Source organism: Peromyscus leucopus, chromosome 3 (genome assembly GCF_004664715.2).
Source record: "Peromyscus leucopus breed LL Stock chromosome 3, UCI_PerLeu_2.1, whole genome shotgun sequence".
Classification (NCBI taxonomy): domain Eukaryota; kingdom Metazoa; phylum Chordata; class Mammalia; order Rodentia; family Cricetidae; genus Peromyscus; species Peromyscus leucopus.
In genome coordinates, this window is record NC_051065.1 from 127,222,587 (window position 1) to 127,247,830 (window position 25,244).

Below are 25,244 nucleotides of genomic sequence, written 5' to 3' on the forward strand. Positions count from 1 at the left end.
CTGGAGTTAAATTTTGATGAAAATGGCAGTGATGGACATTTTCAGTCTTTGTGTCTAGTAGTTGGATTCACATTTGGGTTATGAGTGAGGAACTCTGGAAAGCTGGGGACACTTGGTTAATTGTGTTACAGGTGCTCATGCCTGCATCTGCACATGCGGAGACCAGAGCTAGATATTGGGTACTTTTCTCTAACTCCTCATTATTTCCTTGAGACAAGATCTCTCCCTGACTGGAAGCTCATTGTGTAGCCATGACCAGCTTTTTATGTGGGGGTGGGGTTTGAACTCAGGTCTTCACGGTTGCACATCAAGTGCTCCCATTCACTGAGTCACCTTCCCAGACTTCCCAAATGAAATATTCTTAAATTTTGCGTTTTTCCGGTTTGGTTCCTCTATAGACTTCTGTAATTGAGGAATTTGTGCTTCCAGTTGGTGCTGAAGAGGCCTTCTTCACAACGGAAGTCAGCTCTGTTGCTAACAATTTTCCTAACTAGCTGACTGTTGGATTTAAAGGTTAGATGTTAGGAAATGAATTCTGTAGCTTTTACTGGATTACCAGCCTTAGGATTTATGCCTCAGATAAACCTTCCTGTCCGAGGTGGGGTGGCTTTGGTCTTCTGTTTGGATTCAGGCACACAGAAAGGGAACGTGACTTCTATCCATTAGGGCACCGACTGTCAGCTGAGTGGCTTCTGCCCCGGGAGGTCACACCTGCTTTCTGCCTGTGTTTGCTCAGGGATGAAGGGAGAGACATGCCAGGGCTCCCATGCTTTCATCCAGCAGCCCGGCACAGCAGCCTGCGGTTTCTCATTCCCGGTGACATGGATGACCCTGCTGGTACAGGCAAAGCTGGGCTGACCACCGGGCAGGACAGGCCTCCGTGTCTGGAGAACAGTACACTGCTCCTGCCTGGGGTCTCTCTGCTGCAAAGCCATCTTATGTGAAAAACGTTCCACCTACTGCTGTCGGCATGACTTAAAGTCAAACTTGTGTGTGTGTGTGTGTGTGTGTGTGTGTGTGTGAGATGCATGCCGCAGCACTGGTGTGGAAATCAGAGGACAATTTTCAGGAGATCACTCCTTCTACTTATGTGGTCTGAGAGATCAAACTCAGGTTGTCAGGCACGGTGACAAGTCCATTGCTCACTGAGCCATCTCACTGGCCCAGTGGCTTAACTCTTAACAACATACTTGTGATGATCTATCAATAAGTAATTGCCCACAGAATCATTTTCTTCTGTATTTCCCTTTTTTTTTTTTTTTTGGTCTGTTGTATTTTTTCCTTTTTTTTTTTTTTTTTTTTTTTTTTTTTGGGAGACAGGTTCTCATGTAGCCCAGGTTAGCTGTGAACTCACTGTGTAGCTGAGGCCGGCCTTGAACTCCCGACCCTCCTGCTTTGCCTCCCATGTGCCAGAATTACAGGAGTGTAACACTAGGTCTAGCCACATTTTTTTCTTTGAAAAGCTCATAATACAAACCTTAAAACGGCAAGGCAATTCACAACAACAACAACAACAACAACAACAACAGAGTGCTTCCCTGGGGAGAATCCAGGCATCGTTATTGTCTCAGAACGGTGTCCAGCCTGCAGTGTGTCCTCCATGAGGAACTGCCCTCTAGCACATGCCCCAGCTCTTCATCTTGGTTCATCCTTGGCCGCTGTCTCTTACACCTCATTCAGAATGGACGAAACCTCTACAGATTTTCCCTTGAAAATGTACATACACTTTCTGCCCAGCGAGTCTGAAGTCGGATGCCTCCCTGGTGTCAGACTCCTGACACACCCCATCTTGTTAGAGAGCCTGTTAGAACGGAGGTTGGGGCCACTCAGCCTCTGCTTGGGCACCGGCAATGTCCCTGTCTCACACTGGTGACACCCAGAGTCCCCGTTGGCCCCCATGACGCTGCCTAAGCTGCGGGCCTCTGCTTTGCTGACGCTCTGCCATGGTCTGGCCACTCACAGGCCCCGCCAGCCACACCCGTCTGCTTCTGTTACTGGCACTCATCCGGAAGACTCTTCTTCAGGGGCCTTCATGTTCTGCTCATCTCTTCTCTGCTCCAAGATGTCGGCAGAGTAGCTCTGCCTCTTCCCTTGGGTCTCTGTTCAAATATTCCCACCCTCCCCAGCATTCCTCCCGCAGACCCTGGTTACCCTGCCTTATCTTCCTGTGTAGCACCCATCATGCCAGTTGACAAATGCCCAGGACTTACGAGGTGCTCAATTAATGTTTTGAGTCCTCCCCTCCCCTCCCCTCCCCTCCCCTCCCCTCCCCTCCCCTCCCCTCCCCTCCCCTCCCTTCCCTTCCCTTTTTTTGGTATTATGATATAGTAGCCTTGCTGTCCTGGAATGTGCTCTGTAGATCAGGCTGGCCTTGAACTCAGAGATCCTGCTTCTGCTGGGATTAAAGCATGCACCACCATGCCTGGCTTGAGTTTCCATGAACAACTGAATGAAAGATTGAAAGTTACTCATTCATGAATATAGAGTGAAATCTCTCAGTCTTCAGTTCAATTTAAAGGCTTTATCATAAATATGTATTGTATTTTATCCTAATCAGGATATAGAGACTATGCTCATAGTATCTGGTGCTGCAACTGCATTCTGCTGACAATTTGCTTAAAATAAATGAAAGCAATAAAACATGGTGCTGTGTTTGGTGGTGTATGCTTATAATCCCAGCATGGAGGAGGTAGAGACAGGATCCCTGTGAGGCCAGACTGATCTACATAGCAAGTCTATGCTAACAGTTACACATACAATAATAGAATGATAATACTGTGAAATCAAAAATTCTTTTTCTTCTGAAAATTCAGTGAGAGCCAGGGAGATGACCAGTGGATAAACTGCATGAGGCACAATGGTAAAGACCTGAGTTGAGGTCCTCAGAACCCAGGAAAAAAGTCAGGCAGGTGTGACAGGTGCCTGTAACTCCAGCACTTGGGAGGTAGAGGCAGGAAATCACCAGGGAAGCTGGCTGGCTAGATTCAGGATTCAGCCGAGACTTTGCTTCAGTAAATAAAGTAGTGAGCAAACAGGAAAGACACGACATCAACATGAACTCGCACGTATGTGCACGTTTACCCACACGCACATGTGTGCCCACCCACACACAAACATGCACACACATGACGAATCACAGCCAATAACACCCATCAATCTTACTTTTAAGCTTCTGAGTGGAGTGTGTCAAGTGTAACTTGAGAAGATGTGTGCAGTGTATTTGTGTATTAACAGTGCCTCTCTCCTGTAGTAGAGGACACAGTCAGCCTGCAGGACCCCTCTGCCTCCGTAATTGTGGATTCTAGTTAGAGACACTTGGGACCGTACATGATGTGGCCTTTGTGACAGGAGTCTCTCACTTAAATCAGCAGCGCTTGCTCGGTGGGCCATGACCCCTTTGAAAAACCTCTATCTCCAAAAATGTTTATATTACAGTTAATAACAGTAGCAAAATTACAGTTATGAGGTAGCAATGAAAATAATGTTATGGTTGGGGTCACCACCACACGAGGAACTGTATTAAAAGGTCCCAGTGTTAGGAAGGTTGAGAAGCACTGACTTCAACCCTGTTCCCAAGGCTCATGCTCTGTAGTATGAACCAGCACCTCATCTTTTTACAACAGATAGTTCTCAGTGTGTGGACAGAGCACACTTTGTCCACCTGTCCGTGGATGGGTGCGTCTTTGCGGCTGACGTGAAGGGAACGTGCGCGCGCAGTGCACAGCTTCTCTCCGCTCAGGTGAGAGCGCGGTGAGAAGTGCGCCTCTCACTTAGGCTGTCACTTGCAGCATAGCTCATTTTTAGAAAACACTTTTTGGAGGGAGCACAGATTGAACGCATGTGAGGCAATTGCTCTGCCATCACACCACATCCCCAGCCCTTTTCGTATTTACTTCCATTTTTAATTTTGAGACGGCCATGCTAAGCTGCTCAGGTTGGCCTTGAATTCACTCTGTATTAAGGTTTTGAAACAAGGTCTCACTCTGTAGTCCAGTTTAGTCTTGAACTCTTGAAGATCCTGCCTCAGCTCCTGAGGTGCCGGTGACAATGCCCCCCGGCACCCTGAGGACTCACACTTTCTATTAAATGAATATTGCATGGTGCCCAATGGCAGAGTCCCTGGGAAAGGAACGCGCATAGAACAAACAGCACTGGCAATTAAACAGAGCCCAACGAGATACGTATTTATGTGTTTTTACTGGTGCATATTCACCGTGGGTGGTGTGAGTTTCACAGTGACGGTTTTAGATTCCTTCGCTGTCTGCCTTCTGTTTGCATGTCACGTCTACATACCTCATGTTACGATTCTATGTAAAATCCAGGATCCACAAGTAAGGAAAACTCATGTTTGCCTTCCTGAACCTGACTGCTTTTGTTTAATACGATACTTAAAGTAATTTGAGGCAGGCAAGATGGTTCAGTGGGTAAAAGCCCTTGCTGTTACATCTGCTGACCTGAGTTCAAACCCTGGGACCACGTAAAGGTGGAAGCGAGAACTGACGTCACAGAATTGTCCTCTGACCTCTGCGTGTGCACCATGTCACTTGTGCCCTTGCACCAACAATGATTCTTTTTAACAATTACTAATAAAACCCGCTAGAGCCAGTTTTAACTGTCAATTCAACACACTAGAGTCTCCTGGAAAGGAATCTCAATCCAGATCAGGTTGGCCTGTGGGCGTGTCTGTAGGGGTTGTCCTGGTTGTTAATTGATGTAAGAGGACCCAGTCCATTGTGGGTGGCACTATTCCCTGCCCAGGTGGTCCTGGGTTCTATAAGGAAGCCATTCTTCACGGTTTCTGCTTCAAGGCCCTGCTTGAGTTCCTTTCCTGACATCTCCAGTTACTGACTGTAACCTGTGAGCTAACATACATCCTTTTCCTCCTAAGTTGCTTTTGGTCATGGTGTTTGTGTCAGTCAGAGAAAGGAACCAAGAAACCAAGGTGTTCCAGGCTGTTCTCCCTCCACAATAAAGCTAACCGGTGGCTCCAACTTCAAGTTTATTTCATGCTGTGTTTAGGAAAATTTATCTCAGGAAGCTTAGCCAGATTTACCTGCTGCACCCAGGGAGTGTCTTATCAGCCAAACATCAAATACTTTGGAAAGCTACCCTGGACAGGGAAGTCTCTAGATCCTGTGAGGCATCAGGCAGCTGCCCCAGTGTTCCCAGCCTGCTTACCAGGCAACCACAAACAAAACAACCAGGAGAAAGCCTATGGCTTTCAAGCGTGGCTTCTATCTTAACAGCATTTATGAAAAGCCGCTGATCCATAGAGAGCAGGCACCCAAGGGCCAGGTACAAATATGGCCATTAAAATTATTTTTGAAATTTAGACAGTGATTTATTTACTATTCACTCACCTCAAGTGTTCACTTCAGGAAATACTGGTGGATACAGTGGAGCAGAGACCACCACGGCCACTCTCCATCATGCAGTCCCAGGCATCCTTTGTAGTCCGTCCTTATGCCCACCCCTCCTTCCCATCCACAGCCACCACTGTTCCCTCCACACACACAACAGCTGGCTGCATTCTGCATCCTTAGCACACAGGACACAGCCGGTGAGGTGCTGGTTTGGGTCGGGATCTTAGCTGGGTCACTTCCTCACTGTGTCAGTCCCTAATCTTTAGACAGGGCGTCATGATCTGTAAAATGACAGCTGCACTGATATCTGCTAAAAGATTTCCATGGATTAAAGAATCTATGCAAAGCCTTTTACTGGGCTTAGCACCCAGGGTCTAGTCATGAGCTCTGTAGAAGCTGCTGGGTGTGGGGGAGGGGCAGTCTTGCCCATTCCCTCCATCCTCCCAAATGACTTCATTTTAATTTTAGCCATTCTGCTGTGGTTTCAGCCACACTTCCCTAATGACCAGGGGTACTGATATCTCAAAATTTCTTGCTACATTTATCTGTGTGTGTGTGTGTGCATATTGGAAGGGTGTATATACGCCACAGCATGTGTGTGAAGGTCAGAGTTGGTTCTCCCTTTTTTTTTAACCAAGTGGGCTCAGGGAGCTAACCCAGGTCATCAGACCTGGAGGCAAGTGCCTTTACCTGACAAGCCATCCAGCCATCCCTGAGCAACTTCTTTTTTTGATATTTGTTTTTATTTTTTTAAATTATTTATAGGCGTGTGTGTGTGTGTCTGGATGTGGGGATGTGCATGTTGAGTGCAGGCACCATTGGAGGCCAGAGGTGTTGGATGCCATGGAGCTGATGTTACAGATGGCTGTGAGTCACCTGATGTAGGTACTGGGAACTGAACTTGGGTCCTCTGGAAGAGCAGCAAATTCTTTTAACCAGTGAACTATCTCTCTGTCTCTTGTGAATGTTTTAAAATCTTTTAAACATGTTTAAGCATCTTTTAAAATGCTTCTTGGCTTTCCCTATTTTGTGTGTGTGATGCAAAGTCTCACAGCATCCTGCTTTAGAAGCCCCTGGACACAAACACAACTGTATTTGCTCATCTGCAAGGGAGTTGCACTAATAATAATGGATATTGACATTGCCTGAACTGTGAGCATTTTAACCTCACCCCAACACATCCTCGGCGACAGAAAACACAAGGGGTCCAGTGTGGGAGCCCGTTCTGGGGTTCCTTGTGGCTTTACCCAGCAGGTCTGAATAGAGGATGATCAGGACCACGGGCCTGAGTGCAGGTGTCTGAGATGGCCTGCACTTGGCTGTGCTGGGGGAGGAGGTCTTTTGCTCCACCCCTTGGCGTCTCTATAAAAACCCTGGACCAGAGACAGTCCGGGCCCGTTGGAATAGGTTCCAGGCCCTCTCGAGGCTATCCTTTATTTTCTATCTGTTTATCTCCGCAAGATTCTCCGCTATAAATCCTTCTATCTAATATTTCCTGCTGCTCACACTCAAGAAAACTCTGGGAAGCTGTGGGGGTGGTGGGTAAACGCCCCACAGTCCAGGGCTGGCACTTCTTGGTTCCAGACAAGTCAAAGCAAACTGTGGTTCAGTGAACACAGTGGTGGCCAGAGAGTGGCCTGGACTCTGGAGATGCTGGGGTGCAGGAGAGTGGCCTGGACTCTGGAGATGCTGGGGTGCAGGAGAGTGGCCTGGACTCTGGAGATGCTGGGGTGCAGGAGAGTGGCCTGGACTCTGGAGATGCTGGGGTGCAGGAGAGTGGCCTGGACTCTGGAGATGCTGGGGTGAACTCCGTCCTCTTCATGTCAACCCCTCTGAACACCAGGTTGAAGTATTTTGGCCTCTTCCTGATACAGGATCCTCTCTGCTCACTCCTTGTCTCAGCAGGAGGAATGAAAGTTTACCTGCTTGTGAGTAATTCAGTTTCTGCCCCTTTCCCAGTTGTTGGCAAGTTTCCCTTACACTGAACCAAGTTTTACTTTGATCCTGGATTGATCAACATAGGGAAATAAATCCCTCCCCCTTGCTTTAAACTGGTAGCTGTTCATGTCTGTGAGATGTGTTTATATACCTTTCCGCTTTCTATAATGCAACATTTTCTAGTTTTTACTGAAGTTCTTCAGGTACCATGGCTTTTGTGCTTGTGCTCTGGTGCCTGCAGCCCTAGGTGCAAGCTCCTTTGTTAGGAAGCCACTTAAAATGTGGCTCCTACAACGGTGTCCCTTGTCCTTCTGTGAGGTCCCATTCATTCATCAACCAGCCCCAAATGGTGGCCTCAGCTTTTCAGCAACTACAGTACCGTGTCCATGAATTATTGGGGTGATTGTATACATATAATTCAAACTAAGTCTCTTGAGAAGGAACAGAAGCATGATTTATCAGGCGTGGGCAGCTGGAATATATCAGTCATTTCTTAAGTTTCAGTCAGTGAGGTCTTGGATATACAGGGATATATGATTACTATATTCTGTTGTTATGGCAAAATACCTCAGGCTGCAAACTTAGAAAGGAAGGGGCCTATTTAGCTTCCAGTGTTTGAGGTCTAAGGCATGGCACTAACGTATGCTTGGCTGTGCTAAGGACTCTCTTTGCTACATTATGTCATGGTCATGAGAGAATAGAGTGAGACAGGAAGTGGAGGGTGGGGAGGTGCATCTTGTTCTTTTGTGACAACCATCCCTGAGAACCGAACACAGTTCCACAAGAACTACCTTAATTTCCTTTTGAGGAAGCATTCCCAATGACCTAATTGCCTCCCACTAAACCTCACCCCTTGAAAGTCTCACTACCTGTGAGCCTGGCCAAGCTCCCCACAAGGGTGCTAAGACCCTAGGTAAGCCTTGTCCACCATACAGTCACTGTAATTACTTTACGTTTGTATTTTGTAAAGTAGTGATCTATATCCACCCTCTGTGCCCTCTGTGATGGACTTGAGTGCTTGGGTTTTTTTCTGACTGTGATTTCTATGTTTGTGTAAAGTTTGACTATGTTGGTGAGATTACTTAAAAGTCTAGATTTTTGTGTATCAGAAAACTTGATAAGCAACTATTCTGAATATTCCTCTCATCATGGGTGGCCTAAAGGGTGCCTCCCAGGGATCCTTAGTCCCAACCCTCTTCACCTCCTGGGTGTAGCCTTCAGAGGTAAAACAAGAACAGAGATTCTCAACTAGTTCCTCTGTTGGGTTCTAAAATGTCACAGAAGAGCAAGGACAGCTACGTGATAATTGCACCTCAGGAAGCCATGGAATGTTCCCTTTGCAAAAAGGTTCTGTCTGTCTGACATTGCAGACAGTAGGTGCTAAATGCATGTTCCTATGCAGACACGCTGATGAAAGGACAGAAGAATGAGGGGGAGGAGGAGACATTCCAAAGGTTTATTTATTTTTGTCTTTATGCATATGAGTGTCTGCATGTCTGCATGTGTACAGAGTGCACAGAAGTCAGAAGAGGGCATCAGGTCTTGCAGAACTGGTGTTACAGGTGGTTGTGAGCTGTTATGTGGGTGCTGGGAACTGAACCCAGGTCCTCCGCAAGAGCAGCCTGAGCTCAACCACTGAGCCATCTCTCGGGTCCCACTGAACGCTTCATTGCAACTTTCAGAAGTAAATAAATTTTGTATTGTAACCCAGTTCACATGTGTGTGTACATGTTGCAGTGCATAAATGCATTTCTCAAAAGAGAAAGTGCTGCCCCCTCCCCTTTCCCCATTCCCCTGCTCCTGGTCCATTCAGATCTTTTCTCTCCCATTCAAAGGGGCCAGTTAGGAGCAAGCAGATCGCTTTCATAAGCGAACGGATTGCTCTCATACCTGGTTTGCACAGTTTCTGCTGTTGCTGTGAGGTAGTTTCCCGTGGTTCTGGCCTGGTGCAGATGCTCCTGGACAGTTTTAACAAGTGGAAAGCCAAGACTCTGCGGTGTTGGCCATTGAGTGGGATTCCAGGATCATCTCATTTTTATGCCTGAGATTTTGCTCCCCTAGGGAATCAGCATAGCACACTGATTGGGGGAGGGGCTCCCAGAGGAGAAGAGCGGTGACTTGAGCTCTGGGGAGATGAATACCGCACAGCTCTACAATCCTGCCTCTGTCACGAAACTATGACTTGGCTCAGAATCTTCTGTGATGGACTTTTTAAATTAAAAATTAGGATCAGAAGCTATTATATTACCATGCTCAGAATTTGCATGGGAGGGAGCCTGCCTCCATAATATTGATTTATGCATACCAGTTGTTGAAATTTTCACCTCAAAACTATTCCTTCCTGGGCAGAGAGCTCTGGGTCACACACTCCCCTCTGCCATACTGCTTGTAGGTGCTTGGTTCTCTAGCGTGGATTTGGGGTGGCATCCTTGTGGGAGATTTCATCATCTCTAGTAATTAAAGCCAGGAAAATTACACCATCTTTTGTGTTTTAACTCTAGTCACAATACAAAGATCTAAATTTTAGAGTTTTAACAGGACTAAATATGATGATTCTCTGTAAAATTATAAAAATGGCTTTGGAAAGAGGTGGCCAAGTGCTGAGTGTAAAAACTAGTTTTGAAACTTTAGGATTAATTACTAAAATGTTCTGTTTTCTAGCTTTATAAAACTAGTGCTTCCTGGGGCTGGAGCTCAGTAGTCAGACATTTGCCTGGCATTTGCAAGGCCTGGGGTTCAATCTTCATACAGCCAGAAAGCAATAATAAGCCCTTTGCGGTAAACTAATATCCATGCATGTGTACATACATACATACATACATACATATGTATATATCCCCTGATGTGTGTGGGTAGGTTGGTATCATAGAAGTAAATACTCTGCTTGATTTTGCCATAGAAGATACACACACACACACACACACTTGTGTGAGTATCATGTATGGATGTATGTATATGCATTCAGTTTCCTTTCTTCTCATTTGGCTCCTGTATTTGTTTAATGGAATTTAGAGACTTGCATTTGGTTCCTGAAATCAATTCATCCACTACACACATTTTTTTAAATCATTGGTGTGAACATGACATATCTAGAGTGGGAAAACTAGTTGAAGAAATTGTTCATTGTGGGTTTTTTTTTCTTAATAGCAAATGCTGCTTATCTGTTGAAATGGTCTGTTGGGTGTTGGAATCCAAACCTTAACCAGAGCATAAATTATCCATAATGTGTTTAGATTCTGTTTCTCTTCTGATTCAAATGAAGCTTTGTTTCTGAGTATTTACTCATTAACATTTGAACAGGAAATTAATCTCAAGAAGAATAAGATTTTGTAACATTCTCATTGATGAGTTTGCACTTATTTTAGTACATATACATTAACAAAATTCCCTAAAAGCATCATTCATCAGTTTCTTTTTATGTATCATAACTATTGCACACATGTGTATGAATGTGAATATACCTAGTATTTGTCTGAAAGTTGTTTGTGTCACGTGGCTTCAGTAGGATGGATGAGAAGGGAACCATTTCTTACTGGCTGGCCAGTATTTTTCCACTGTTTGTACTTGCTGGTCACATTAAGACTTTGCTGCTAATTGAACAATCACATCTATTGTGGTCACAAGAGACCTGGATCTTGCTGTGACGATGAAGTTCAAGTTGAGGTGCAAAACTCAGAAGCATTCTGTTTGGGGACACCAGATTTGTGGTGGGAGCTGGTTTCAACTGGTTCTGAATGACCTCAAGATGCACAGGTAAAATTAAGAACATTTAACATGAGACAATTTGCTTCAACATGAAAAACCATGTGAGAATTGCGTGGATTCATACCTGCATATTAAATCGGGCTTGGAGGCTCCTGGTTCAAACTCCAGATCAACTCCTTAGCCGCTCTGTGGGTCTAAGACCTGTTTTCATTTCTGCAACCCTGACTAACTCTCAAGAGTGAAGAGGAAACTTTTCACTGGCTTTTGTTGCCAGTATGTAATCCTCTTTACTGTGTACAGTGTTTGCTGATAGTCTATTGTACCGAGGGAACAAATGTGACAGGAATGTCTCTACTGTCAAGGTCAGTGCTATTAGTTTGTGTCTTGAATGGCTCCCAAGACCTGTGTACAGAAGGCTCGGCCCCCAGTCTGTGGCTCTATTGTGAAGTAGGGAAGTCTCTATGCTGCGGCCTAGAAGGAAGTTAGGGACTTGGTCTACCAGTTGTTGCTCCATCCCCTTCCTGCCCTTCTCTTTGCTTGCTTTCTACGAGGTAAGTGGTTCCCTCCACCACACATTCCCACCATGATTTACTGTGGCACCACAGATCCGAAGGCATCAGGACTTGCACTTATCATTAACTTGATTATCTCAAGTATTCTGTCGCAGTAACGGAAAGGTGCCTAACACAAGCAGTCATTTGCCAGGGCACTCAAACGTCCTGTATGTGGTTGAACTTGTCCCTATGTGTAATGTGCTCTAATCCAGAGAGTCTTATCAGGAAGAACCTTGACAAATCAAGCTCTGAATTTTTGCTCCTTTATCTCAGAGAACAGAAGGTTGGATTTTATCTGCGTCCCCTTTGAGGCTTTACATTTTAGTGTTGCACAGCCCGGAGCTATGAAGACTGTTCCTCTTCCCTTCCATGGTAACATAGCTGGCTCTCGGCTGGAGGAAGGAGACTGCTGTTTTCTTGGGTGCTAGCCCCAGATGTGTGGTGACGGACTTTAGTGTTTCTCAATGCAGGCCGTCCTTTCCTCCTGGCCTTGCAGCCTTTCTAGGCAGGGGCAAGGTAAAGGTCTGGTTTGATATTTCCATGCTCAAACAGACTCTCTGACAGCTTCTCAACACTGAGAGTTTGATGCAGACAGTGCATTTCAAAATGAGTTTCTTAGACTGAAGTAAAGGCAGAGTTACAGCTCTGTTGCAGACCATCCTACGACCAGCTCAGACCATCCCACGACCAGCTCTGAGATGAGTTGCTGCTGTGGACTGGCCCCTTGCCTTCCAGTCTCCTTCCCAAGGAAATGCTCTAACTACTTCATTTGTCATGGGAAAGACCACTGGACTCTGCTGCATCCCCTTCTAAAGAGGAGGAGAACATTCCAGAACCTCACCTTTCGCACCTTCCTCCCTTACAGGGAGTGAAGTCTCTGGCAGCAACATTCCCAGTCAGCATGAGGTCATTCAACAAGGCAGCACAGTAGAGCATTAGGTGGATGTCCGGCTTGTTGAAAGACAGACTTGCTGATAGTTTAATATGCTCTACTTCACTTAAGTCTTAAGACGTCTTTAAGAAGGAGGAGACGTGGGAAAGCATGTCTTTGCTTCACCCTTGGCAAGACACACTGAAATTTACACACTGGCCTTGACTAGAGTGCAGAAGGTGGTTTCTGGGGGACAGAACCAGCCTCAGGGGCAAATATTTTAGGGGTACAAAACAAAACACTTCAAACTTGAGTAGGTGGCTACAGGAAGAAGAGGTGTTGGTTGGTTTCCTGCTGGATTTACAGGGTTTCAAGTGTGTGTGTGTGTGTGTGTGTGTGTGTGTGTGTGTGTGTGTGTGTGTGTGTGTTTGTGGTTCTGAGCTTGGTGTCATCCAGCGGAGTTTCTGCTACACACCATTAAGAGGGATTTCAAAGGTCTTTCCTCCACATGTTTGAAACGAGGCTCATGCTAGTGCCTCTGGTGGCTTCATTTCCTTCCAAAGCTCAACCTTGGTTCACAACCTTCCTAATGCTGTGACCCTGTAATGTAGTTCCTTGTGTTGTGGTGACCCCCAATCATAAAATTATTTTCATTGCTACTTCATAACTGTAATTTGTATCATGAATAGTGATATAACTGATATGTAGGATATCTGATATTTGACTCCCCAAAGAGTAGCAACCCACAAGTTGAGAACCGCTGTTTCAAGGCGATTAGAAAAGAGATCTTGATGCTGAACTGTGGTTCCTCTGACATTGCCTGGTTAACCCATCGTGCCTTGCTTGGTAACTGACATCCTGAGATGCTCTGTTCCTGCAGATTATTGGCCTCCTTGGAGAAGGTTAAACTTGTAAAAGAACTAAACTCCAATCACTTCCTTTTATTTGTGCTTTTCATGATTATTCTATGATGCAAACTTGTCCTTTTTTAAACTTTAATTCATTGAGTCTTGAAATGATGATGAGGAGGCTGTTGTCTAGTTAAAAAGTGGCTCTGTGCTAATTTCTGAATGGAGAATCCCTTTTAAGCTGAGAGAATGAACAGATTCAGGAATTTGGGAGCTAACTTTAGGGTTTTGTTTTTTTTTGAGATGAGGTCTCACACTGTAGCTGAGGCTAACTTTAGGTTTGTTTGTTTTTTTTTTGAGATGAGGTCTCACACCGTAGCTGAGGCTAGCCTTAAACTCATAGTAGTCCTCTACGTCGGCCCCCGAGTGCTTGGATTGTAGGTGTGTCGCCTCCAGCTTTCTGAGAGTTAATTTTAACAGAGGGTTGGACAGGTCTGGATAGGTCTGGGTGAGTCTGAACTAGCCAAATTCTGTGAACAGGAAGAAGGCAGCCCATCTGAGGCACCACACACACTGGTACTGTGACAGAACCTGCGTATTCAACTTACAGGGCAGCAGTGGAAAGTATTTTCTCTGTTCGATGCCACTGTGTTCCAGAGACTTCAAGAATTTTATACAAGCACACTAGGCCGTCTTCTACCGAAAGGGTGGACACATTGTTAATTGCACACTCTTGGGGTGTGTTCAGGTTGAACCTAAAATTGCTGCTTTTCGCCACTTGCTGAGGGTTTAGTCACCTCTGCATCTTCATGGGGCTCTGACTGAGAGAAGGAGGCAACATTAATCATACTGCCTCACATTTATGACAGGCTTTAGAGTTCACAGAGAGATTTCACATCGATTATCTTTTTGTCTGTCTCAGCACCCCTGTGAATTAGGTGTGGCAGGCATTACTAATGCTTTTGTTAGTCAGTAATTCAGAATTGGACAAAACATCCCAAGGTTTAGTATATTTTTTAACTCCTGCTCTAAAGGAGGCAGTGAGAGAAAACCAGTCACACCTAAGCTCCACTCCGGTAACAATTTTCCTTCAGAAGGTACCAGTCCAACTGTCCTGTAGTCCTAATTCTCATGCATGTTTACTGACATAAAATGAGATGTCACCCTTGGGGCATTCCCAAGGAGCAGTCTTCATGCACCTTCTCCAGAGCCCCCCATGGGAAACTTCAAGTCCACAGTGAGCTTCCTTAGGGTGGGGTCTGAGTCATAACACCCAAGGCACAGGCAGGACTCCCGCTGGGGATTATAGTAAGCAAGGTAGGATGTTTGGTGTTTCCCAACCCATTCAGCCACGTACTTGGGCTTCAATGCTGTCTGTAGAGATGTTTTCCTAGCTCCCCAAAGATGCTATTTCAAAGGAGTAGCATTGAGGTATTCTAAAATTTACCAAAAAGTATTTTCTGGGTCAAAAGACCCCTTCCTGATGAACTATGATAGGAATCTGTAGCCACAGCGAGGGGCCTGATGCTTCTCTTTTGACAAGAATGAGTTGATGAGGATGGGCCATGGATCCGATCACAGGGCTCTGTTCTGTGTGAACATCAGCTTGTGTTTTTGCTGCACCAAGACAATGTGGTTTTGTTACTGGCCTCATATTTGTCAAAATAATCTACAGCATTAACTCACAGACATTCCCTCATGGTTACTTGTGAACAACCTCAGTATTTATGCTTCGAAGACTTTGTATAACCCTCTTTGTAATTGCTAATATGTAGGAAATAATTTCCTTGTAGGACAGGCTGCCCAGGACAACATGTCTCCCTGTAGCCTTTGGTCTTCGCAAGCATGTGCCAGGTCCTTCTGAGTCCCACTGTGGTTGCGATGGCCTTCAACCCGAGTTAGCGTTTTGAAGGTGTCTGTTTTCTGCCCCATATAACTATTTTCATTCTTGGGCTATGGTTGTATCTTAGCAGTAAATCTTAGTGGACCTATAGCTTAGTGTTTGCTTAGCATGTGCAAGCCCCTGAGTTTAATCCTCAGCACTGACAAACCAAATGAACAAACATTTATCCATGTTAGTATTTTTAAAATTCATTTATTTAGGTTTGGTTTATGAGACAGGGTTTTAAAATTATTTTTATTTAGATGTATTTGTGTGTGTGTGTGTGTGTGTGTGTGTGTGTGTGTGTGCTTTCACATATGTGTATCAGTGCAGTACCTGTGAAAGCCAGAAAAGGGCATCAGATCACTTGGAACTGGAGTTACAGGTGACTGTGAGTTGTCCAGTGTGGGCACTGGGACCCAAACTCAGGTCCTCTGGAAAAGCAGGAGGTCTTTTAACCACTGGCCCATCTCTTCAGCTTCATGTTAGTATTTTTTGTTGCTGAAGTTTTCCTGTGTCCCACCTGGCCCATGGTCAGGACAAATCTCTCTCACCCGCCAGTCCTGCAGCCGCTTGGACCCAAGTAAACACACAGAGGCTTATATTAATTAAAACTGCTCGGCCATTAGCTCAGGCTAACTATTGACTAGCTCTTACATTTAAACTAACCCATAATTCTTATTTATGTTTAGCCACGTGTCTTGGTACCTTTTCTCAGTTCTGCTTTCACATCCTGCTTCCTCTGTGTCTGGCTGGGGACTCCTGACTCCACCCTTCCTCTTCCCAGAATTCTTCTAGTCTGGTCACGCTGCCTATATTTCCTGCCTGGCTACTGGCCAACCAGTATTTTATTAAACCAATTTGAGTGACAAATCTTTACAGTGTACAAGAGTATTATACTACAGCAATTTTTAAAGTTAGAAATTATTAGTTAATTTTCTGTATATAAAATGGGGCAGTTGATAGAATTTGTGGAGCAGGCAAGATGACTTTGTGGGTAAAGGGCTCTCAGTGAAGCCTGATGACATGTGTTTGATTCCTGAACTTATAAGGTAGAAGGAGAGAACCAACTTCCACAAGTTATTCTCTGGCTTTCATAGTGTCCAAACAAACAAAAATAGAATCTATGTATATGATTATAAGGTCAATATGTCTCCTGTCTTACTTTTAATTTCTTAAAAATTTAGCCGGGCGGTGGTGGCGCACACCTTTAATCCCAGCACTCGGGAGGCAGAGGCAGGCGGATCTCTATGAGTTCGAGGCCAGCCTGGTCTCCAAAGCGAGTTCCAGGAAAGGCGCAAAGCTACACAGAGAAACCCTGTCTCGAAAAACCAAAAAAAAAAAAAATAAATAAATTTTAGTCATACCCATTGTTTTAGTCAGTGTTCTGTTGCTGTGAAGAGACACCATGACTGTGGCAACTCATAAAAAAAAGCTTTTAATTGAGGCTCGTTTACAGTTTCAGAGGTTTAGTTCATTATTCTCATAGTGGGGAGCATGGTGTCACACAGGCAGATATGGTAGCTGAGAGTTCTACATCTGGACCCACAGGCAGCAGGCAGAGAGAGAGAGAGAGAGAGAGAGAGAGAGAGAGAGAGAGAGAGAGATAGAGATGCTGTGCCTGGCTTGAGCATTTGAGACCCCAGAGCCCCGCCTCCCCACATGCTTCCTCCAACAAGGCCACACTTCCTTATCCCTGTCAAGAAGCACCACTCCCTGATGACCAAGGATTCAAATCTGTGAGCCTGGGGGACCGTTCCTATTCAACCGCCATGGTCCTTAATCACTTTATATCACTAGAATGGGTGGGAATGTGGCCGAGTGGACATTTGATTCTACTGAATTTTGGTTTTTGATACACACTTGAAAAGTGTACTATCATATCATGGTAACATATTTATTAAAACAAAGTAACTTTTTAAAAAGTTTTTTTTTTTGTTTTGTTTAATTAGTTTATTTATTTACTTCATTTTTTTTTTTTTTTTTGAGACAGAGTCTTACTACATAGCTGGGTCTGTCCTGGAACACACAGAGATCCGCCTGCCTGTGTGTCTCCCAAGTGCTGGGATTGAAGGCGTGTGCCACCACTGCCTGCCAGAATTTTTTATTTTATACGAATGTTTGGCCTTTATGTATGTGTGTGCATACCTGGTGCCCGAAAATGTCAGAAGAGGGTGTTGGATCCCCAGAATTTAAGTTATAGTTGGTCATGATCCATTTCTTGCATTAAATATATTGAACATGAATAAGTAATCACAATAAAAGGGCAGATTAAAGAATCTTTTTTGTTTGTTTTGTTTTGAGGCAGAGTAGCCCAGGCTGACCTTGAACTCACTATCTAACTGCCTCGGCCTTCTGCGTGTTGGGACTGCAGGTGTGGGTGACCACACCCAGCTTCACTCTGTCCACTTTCTAAGATCAAATACCTCCTGACAACTAGGAACTACCTCGCCAAGCCAGGTGTGGTTGTACCAGGCTTTCTTTTGGGCCAACAAGGAGCTCCCAAGTCATGACACGGAGACTTATTCTTACTTATGAGTGCTCGGCCTTACGTTAGATCTCATTTGAATCTGTATCTCTTTATCTATGTTTGCCTTGGGGCTTTTTACCTTTCTTTCCTTTGGTGTATCTTTCACTGTTCCTCGAGTCTTGCTGGCCCCAGGCATGTCCCTCTTCTTCCTTGTTCTCTCTTTCTTCTCTTCTCTTTTGGTCTTCTTGAGCCTAGATTTCTCCTCCTGTTTATTCTCTCTGCCCGCCGGCCCCTCCTGTCCTTTCTTTGCTTAGCTATTGGCTGTTCAGCTCTTTACTAGAGCAATCAGGTGCCTTAGACAGGCAAGGTGAAACAGCAACACATCTTTACATAGTTAAACACACACGCATAAACAAATGTAACACACCATCTTTACATAATTAAACACACACAGCATAAACAAATGTAACACAGCATCTCTACATAGTTAAATATTCTACAACCCGTGGTGGCTTATTCCTGCTGTCCTAGTGCTGTCAAGATAAAGACAGGAGGGGCAGGAAATCAGGGTCATCCTTGTCTACTTAGTAAGATGGAGGTCAGCCTGGGCTACCTGAGACCCTGTCTCAAAAATTCAAACACCAACTAAAGTAAGAATTACCTTATATCACCACTGCATTGGCTTCCTCATGAATTATACAACCAGAATGTTTTGTAAAACCCTGATGAAGAAGAATCTATTTTGATGAAATCTAAGTAGGTATTTGAAAAGGATGTTTCAGAATGAATTAAGACTTGTTCAGGGGATGACTGTGACATGACCTTTGAATGACCTCCCAGACGCCAAGAAATACCAATATCCCGAATGAGGCTTACAAAGGGTATCCAGAAAGTGCCCGAAGCCTTAGTTACATGGCTCTGTTTGTTTCTCAGACTGCCTTTTCAAGGTGTGCCCTATGAATCGATACTCTGCCCAGAAGCAATATTGGAAAGCCAAGCAGGCGAAGCAAGGAAACCACACCGAGGCTGCCCTGCTGAAGAAGCTCCAGGTAAGCGGCTGCTGTCTTGTTCTGACGCTGGCCTGAGAGCAACAATAACAAGCAGGCACTTGGCGCCTGGCTAGCTGATTTCACTAGCGTGTGGAGATTTCAGATAGAGCCTTGATGCAGAAGTAAGTCATTTAGCTGTAGGGCGTACCTACTTATTTCCTGGCATGTGGGCAGCACATCCCCACTGTCATTTTTTAAGGTGTGCAGGACTAATTCTAAGCTGCTCACCAAACTAAAAAGGAATTAAAAATCCCAATCTAATTATATTTTACTCCATATGATACTTATTTTTTTTCCTAACAGACTATGGAGAAAATAAAATTTTTTTTTTTTTGGTTTAACTGAGTATGGATTTGATAGTACTAAGTTTTTTATCATTTAAATTCTTAGTACTCTAGAGTTGAAAGCTATATTTTGAGATTTATTAATTCACCTGCTTTTATGACACTTTCACGACATGTAGTAGAAAAGTTCCTAATTCTACAGAGCTTTCCACTTAACTTAAATTTGCAGTAAAGAAAAAAATGGCCCGGGACAAGTTTGGCTGTATTCAGCATAGATTGCAAAGTTGTCACACTTAGGATGGGGTGTGGATATCTGGGAGCCTCGTGTAAACGTGTAAATGTGCCCCCAATAACAGAAAACTTCCTTGCTGGGCATGGTGGTGCATGCATTTAATTTAATGCATTTCAATTAAATCTATCCATTGCTCCATTTATACAACATTATTTAAAGAACAAAATTTTAGAAATATAAAACAGATCTGAGGTTAGCAGAGGTTATGAACAGGCGTAGGTGGGGGATGCAGGAGGAGATGGATGCTGTAATACATGGAGAATATGACCAATCCCAGGAGGGATGCTCTCTTTATCCTAACTGTAGTAATAGATATACAATTCTACATACATAAATGATAATGTATATGACAAAACACACACACGAGAGTATAAATGAAACCAAGCACATGTGATTATATTATCCCAATTACATTAAGAATTCTTACAATTTGACAATATATATAAAGACAGCCTACTGAGATCTGGACAGAGCACTCCCAGAGACTTGTGCCCAAAGATCTAATACAGCCAACAGAACATGGGGTAACTAGAGAATAACAATCAAGTTCACAGTGGAAGCTGGGCATGGTGATGAACACCTGTAATTAAATTACATTAATTTCAGCACCCGGGAGGCAGAGGCAGGTGCATCTCTGAGCTCGAGTCCTGCTTAGTCTACAGAGTGAGTTCCAGGACAGCCAGGGCAACACGGAGAAACCCTGTTTCGACCCCCACCCCATTCCAGCTCCCCAGTAACACCGCCAGTCTGATTTGTTCTTGTTACTAAGATCCCCTTGTAAATCATCTCTCCTTTCTCTGTTCCACACCGAACACCCGGCTGCCTGCTTGCAGCACGCGGCTGAGCTGGAACAAAAGCAGAATGAATCAGAGAACAGGAAACTTTTGGGAGAAATCGTGAAGTACAGCAATGTTATACAAGTAAGTCTCCATTTCGCCATCAAAGAGGGAAATATTTTACGGGTGACCTGTCAAATCACCTTCATGCCAACTGCATGAAACCCTCGTGGTGCCATGCTTGTTCTCTGGTGGGGATGACCATTAGTATGAAGCGTTCAGTGAACATCCATCGTGCCACGTATGTATTGAATATGTCTTGTGCCAGGCCTGACGGTGACGGCCTGCAAGCCCCGACATAGGCCATCTATGCCGGCACACAGAACACTGACCTCTAGGCGGGAGCCTAAGTTACCACGGACAAGACTGTGCAAGAGGGTGTGTGAGGCCCAGAGGACACAGTTCTTCAGATGGATGGGCTGGTGCTCAGCGTTGGGTGGAGGGAAAGTTTTCAGAGTGCACATTTAAGGGCAGTCTTCTGTGGCTTTCAGTCCCCATTGTCAGTGTGCAAACGCTGGTTTATCTCAGCTGCATTCCTTCCCCATGCTTCATTCAGATCTTTTAGGCTTTTTATTTTGGTTCATTTGCTAGTAAGTGCCCCACCTTGTTCCAAAAAGAATGTGAGACCTTTTCCAAGAAATACAGCACACTGGGAGATAAAGCCTGGGCTGCTGAAGGAGGCAACTGGGTCGAAGGAAAGTGATAGGTGGCTGGACGAGATGAAGTCAAGGGTGAGCTTATTTAGAAAGTTTGGTAAACTCCAGTCCATGGCATTGCTGCTGACCCCAGCTCAGGGCATTGCTGCTGCTGCTGCTGACCCCAGCTCAGGGCATCACTGCTGCTGCTGCTGACCCCAGCTCAGGACATCGCTGCTGCTGCTGCTGACCCCAGCCCAGGACATCGCTGCTGCTGCTGACCCCAGCCCAGGGCATCGCTGCTGCTGCTGACCCCAGCCCAGGGCATCGCTGCTGCTGCTGACCCCAGCCCAGGGCATCGCTGCTGCTGCTGACCCCAGCCCAGGGCATCGCTGCTGCTGCTGACCCCAGCCCAGGGCATCGCTGCTGCTGCTGACCCCAGCCCAGGGCATCGCTGCTGCTGCTGACCCCAGCCCAGGGCATCGCTGCTGCTGCTGACCCCATCCCAGGGCGTCGCTGCCACTACTTGGCCACAGGAAGGACCTTGTTGCAGTCAGTCCTGGTAGTGGAGGTCTATAACATAGCACTCATGTGGAGGCTAGAAGCACAGATATTCCCAGAAGTGAGACCAGGAAAGTGTTTCTCTTGCGTGCTCATAAAGAGGACACTGTTTAAAATGGTAAACAATGGCCCACACAGGTTCCTTACAGTAATCACCACAATGAGGCACTTTATAAGGTGGCTTTAAAGAATAATGTCTCCTGATCTTTTGTCATGGACCAATGGCAATGTGCCAAAGGGCAGGGCAAAGCTGTTCCCCACAGGACAAGAGAATGTGTGACCTCATCTAGTGATGGAGGAAGTGACTTTTGGCATGGTGGGACTGCATGCCCCTAAGTAGTCTTCCAGAGAGTGTCTCTGCATTGAGTTTTGGTGACTCATTTAAGGTCCTTGTCAAGTACTTTAAGTACAAATGCTTGTCTTAGTTAGGGCTGCACTTTGTGCTTTGACACAGACCATGGAGTGGCATACTCAGGCTTGAGGGCGTGTGTGTGTGTGTGTGTGTGTGTGTGTGTGTGTGTGTGTGTGTGTGTGCATGTGTGCATGATGTGTGTGCAGGTGCATGAGTATGTGTGTGCATGTGTGTGCCGGTGCATGCATGTGTGTGTGCACGTGTGTGTAGGTGCATGAGTATCTGTGTGTGGAAGCCTGAAGTCAACCTCATCTCAGGTGTTGTTCTTAGGAGCTGCCCCACGTTGTTTTTGGAGACTAGGTCTCTCACAGGCCTGGACTTGTGGATCCAGCTAAGCTGGCTGCCAGGGAACCCAGGGATGTGCCTCCCCAGTGCTAGGATTACAAGTATGTGCCTCTTCACCCTGCTTTCTATTTTGACTTTTTCACTTGAGGGATTGAACTCAGGCCCTCATGCTTATAAGGCAGGCAACACTTGCTCACTTGAGCTGTCTCCCAGACCCATGGGTTTCCAAGCAGTACAATAACCAAGAGTCGGACCTGGAGTAGTGCAAAAAGATGTTTCTTTTTTCAATTAAAAGTTTGCCACTTTACTTTGGAATAACTTCTGCCTCATCTTATGGGAACTAAAATGTCCATTCTCTCTTGAATGATTTTGAAAATAGCTGGGAAGTTCATTTTGTCTTTGTAGTTAGGTTATGTTTTGGGAAGACGTGTTGATGTAACCAACCGTCTTATTAAATAAGAAACACAGAAACAATGTAAAAGAGAAAGCCGAGAGGTCAGAGCTCAGAGCTAAAATCTCACCCTTCCGCCTGCGGTGTCCCAGCTTCCCGAAAGAGAGCTATATCCTGTCTGTTTGTTTTTTTTTATAGTATGTTGTTCTGCCTTCTCATTGGTTGTAAACCCAAACACATGACTGCCTCGTCACTGTCTGAATGTACAGCCCCCTAGGTCTTAAAGGCATATGTCTCCAATGCTGGCTGTATCCCTGAACACACAGAGATCTATGGGATTAAAGGCGTGTGCCACCACCGCCACACTCTGTCTATGGCTCTAATAGCTCTGACCCCCGGGCAACTTTATTTATTAACATACATCAAAATCACATTTCAGTACAATTAGAATACCACCACAAAGACGTCCTTGGCATCCGTAGAGATGGGAGAGGCGAGGGCTGGTCCTCCTGTATGCAACTCAGAAGTGGGGGTGGGGTCAGCATCCTTGCTGACTCTGAAGCTACAGAGGGAGTTAGTGCTGTCTGTGGGCAGAGGTGCTCAGGGCGTGGAGTTGGTGTATACCTTCCCCCAGGCTTTGGTTTTCTTTAGCAGATTCTGTTTGTGTGGCTTTATGAGTATTAGAAGTGCGTGAGATTTCAGGGACCCGTCAGGTCCTTTTTTGGAAAGCCTAGTTTTAGTCTGTTATTTCTCAGTAGATGAAGTGTGTGCCCTGGTGTGCCCTCAGGCAGTCACCATCACCCTTGAAGCAGAACTTGGGGTGGAGGTAAGGAGGAGACAAGCAGCTTGGAGAGTTGGTGGTAGCTGAGCCTTAAAAGAATTCCTGTGTTTAGTTTCCAGCATGCATTGTGGTGTGTGGATTTATGAATATAACTACCCGAGGAGACCATACAGGCTCTAACACACGTCTTTCCCCTGCAGCTCCTGCATATAAAAAGCAACAAGTATCTGACTGTCAACAAGAGGTTACCCGCTTTACTGGAGAAGAATGCTATGCGTGTGTCACTGGATGCTGCGGGGAATGAAGGGTCCTGGTTCTACATTCATCCCTTCTGGAAGCTGAGAAGTGAGGGTGATAATGTAAGTACGGACATGGGAAATCAGGAGGGAGCAAATGGCATGTAATGTTCTTAGAGAACTCAGGAAGTACAGAGAAGGGAAATACAGTCTTCAGCCAGTTAATTCTAAACTATTTAAGTTAGCATATGAAATAATGGGTTGCATTATGGCAATTTATCACATATGTGTCATTGTACTTTCTAACATATTTGGTGTTAGCATTTTTAAAACTAGGTTAAATGCATTTGTTTACAATATACACCATGCTCAGAAATCACAGGACAGAGTTCAGCTCAAGTTGGAGTCATCTCCAGCCAGAGTGTGTGAAGCGTTTTCAAAGAGGCAGGTTACTTTCCTGCTTAGTCAGGATTGAGCTTGCTTGCAAGGAAGAGTGCCACCATGGCACCTAGCCTTTTGAATGAACAGGGAACAGTGCGAGTCGTGACAGTGTTCCAGTCAGTATCTTCACAGCCAGCTTCTTACAGTGTTGCCACAGCGTGCAGTGTTGGAGGGACTGTGACATCTCCTCCTGGTCATGACTATAAAGTGGACTCTGCAAATGGCCTCGATGCTTTCATTGTCTAGAGCAGCGGTTCTCAACCTTCCTAATGCCGAGACTCTTTATAATTTTGCTACTGTTATGAATCATAGTGTAGACATCTGCGTTTTCTGATGGGGTGGTCTTAGGTGACCCCTGTGAAAGGGTCATCAAGCCCCAAAGATTGAGAACCATTGGTTTAGATCTTTTCTGCTATTTGGTAGAAGAGAAAAAAAAGTGAGATAACTCCCTAGGAACCATTGCTTCATCTTATTTATTTATTGAGATGGCACCTCACTGTATTCTTGCCTGACTTGGCACTTGTTACCCTGTGTAGGCTGGGCTCAAACTTGTATGGGTCCTCCTGCCTCAGCACCAGCCTACTGACTGCTGGGATAATAGGTGTGCATCACCACATCTGGCTAACAATTTGGTATTTTTGTGGTAGTCCTGAGCACTTAGAAGGTACCCAGTGAAGGCAGGTTTATAAGTAGAATTCCTTACAAATACCAGGTGATATGTACTTGCCATGTGAAAAAGTTAATGTGAATTCTGACTGAAGTGAAAATGTCAGAGTTTTCACAATCAATACTTTGTTTACATCTTTCATGTGTCGGAAGGTATTTCTTATGTTAGAAATGTATTTTTTTAATAGAGCATCTCTTTTTTCCAGTGAATTTTAAAGTACAAATTCAATTCCACAGGACATGAGCACCATGATTTAATTGGGTTAATAAATTTTCTGGTGATGTCTTCCTTAGGTAAGGCTTGCGATGCATGGCATGCAGGGATGTATTGGATTCCTTGGAAAACCAGTGCCGCACCCCCCCCCCCCATTTACTTTTGACATGAAGTGATGTGTGCTGTGAGCATGGAGCATCTTTATTCTGAATGTGTAGTTAATTACAATCAACTCTCGACTATTCAAGGGCTAAAATGCAGCTTATGAACTACACACTTCCCTTGTACGCTGACCCCACCCCCAGCTCCTACATTGTCCTCTTTAGGTGGTCCATGAAAACTAGACATCAAATCAAACAAATCCTAACTAAGCTCAAACTCCGAATGAATACATTGACTGATGCCGGGAGCCTCGGCTTTAGGCTGCTGTGGATTTCATGATCCCCTGTTTACTCCCCTTTCTCTTCCTCTTGCTGCTTGCACACTGCTTGATAGTATCAGGAGAGAGTTGAATGTAACCAACTACTTTA

The 25,244-nt window shown here is 45.1% G+C and overlaps 1 protein-coding gene across 2 annotated transcripts in view; it reads left to right on the plus strand.

Annotated features, from left to right (window-relative positions):
* The window catches only part of Itpr2 (inositol 1,4,5-trisphosphate receptor type 2), a 423,811-nt gene that overhangs the window by 57,175 nt on the left and 341,392 nt on the right, over window positions 1-25,244 (plus strand). Inside the window, exons 3-5 of one of the 2 annotated variants that reach the window (XM_028891637.2) lie at window positions 18,565-18,680; window positions 20,090-20,176; window positions 23,358-23,516. In XM_028891637.2, the coding sequence (XP_028747470.1) occupies window positions 18,565-18,680; window positions 20,090-20,176; window positions 23,358-23,516 (362 nt within the window). Of the gene's footprint in view, window positions 1-18,564; window positions 18,681-20,089; window positions 20,177-23,357; window positions 23,517-24,775; window positions 24,795-25,244 lie in introns of those variants that run through there. The other variant, XM_028891638.2, reaches the window with a different exon arrangement.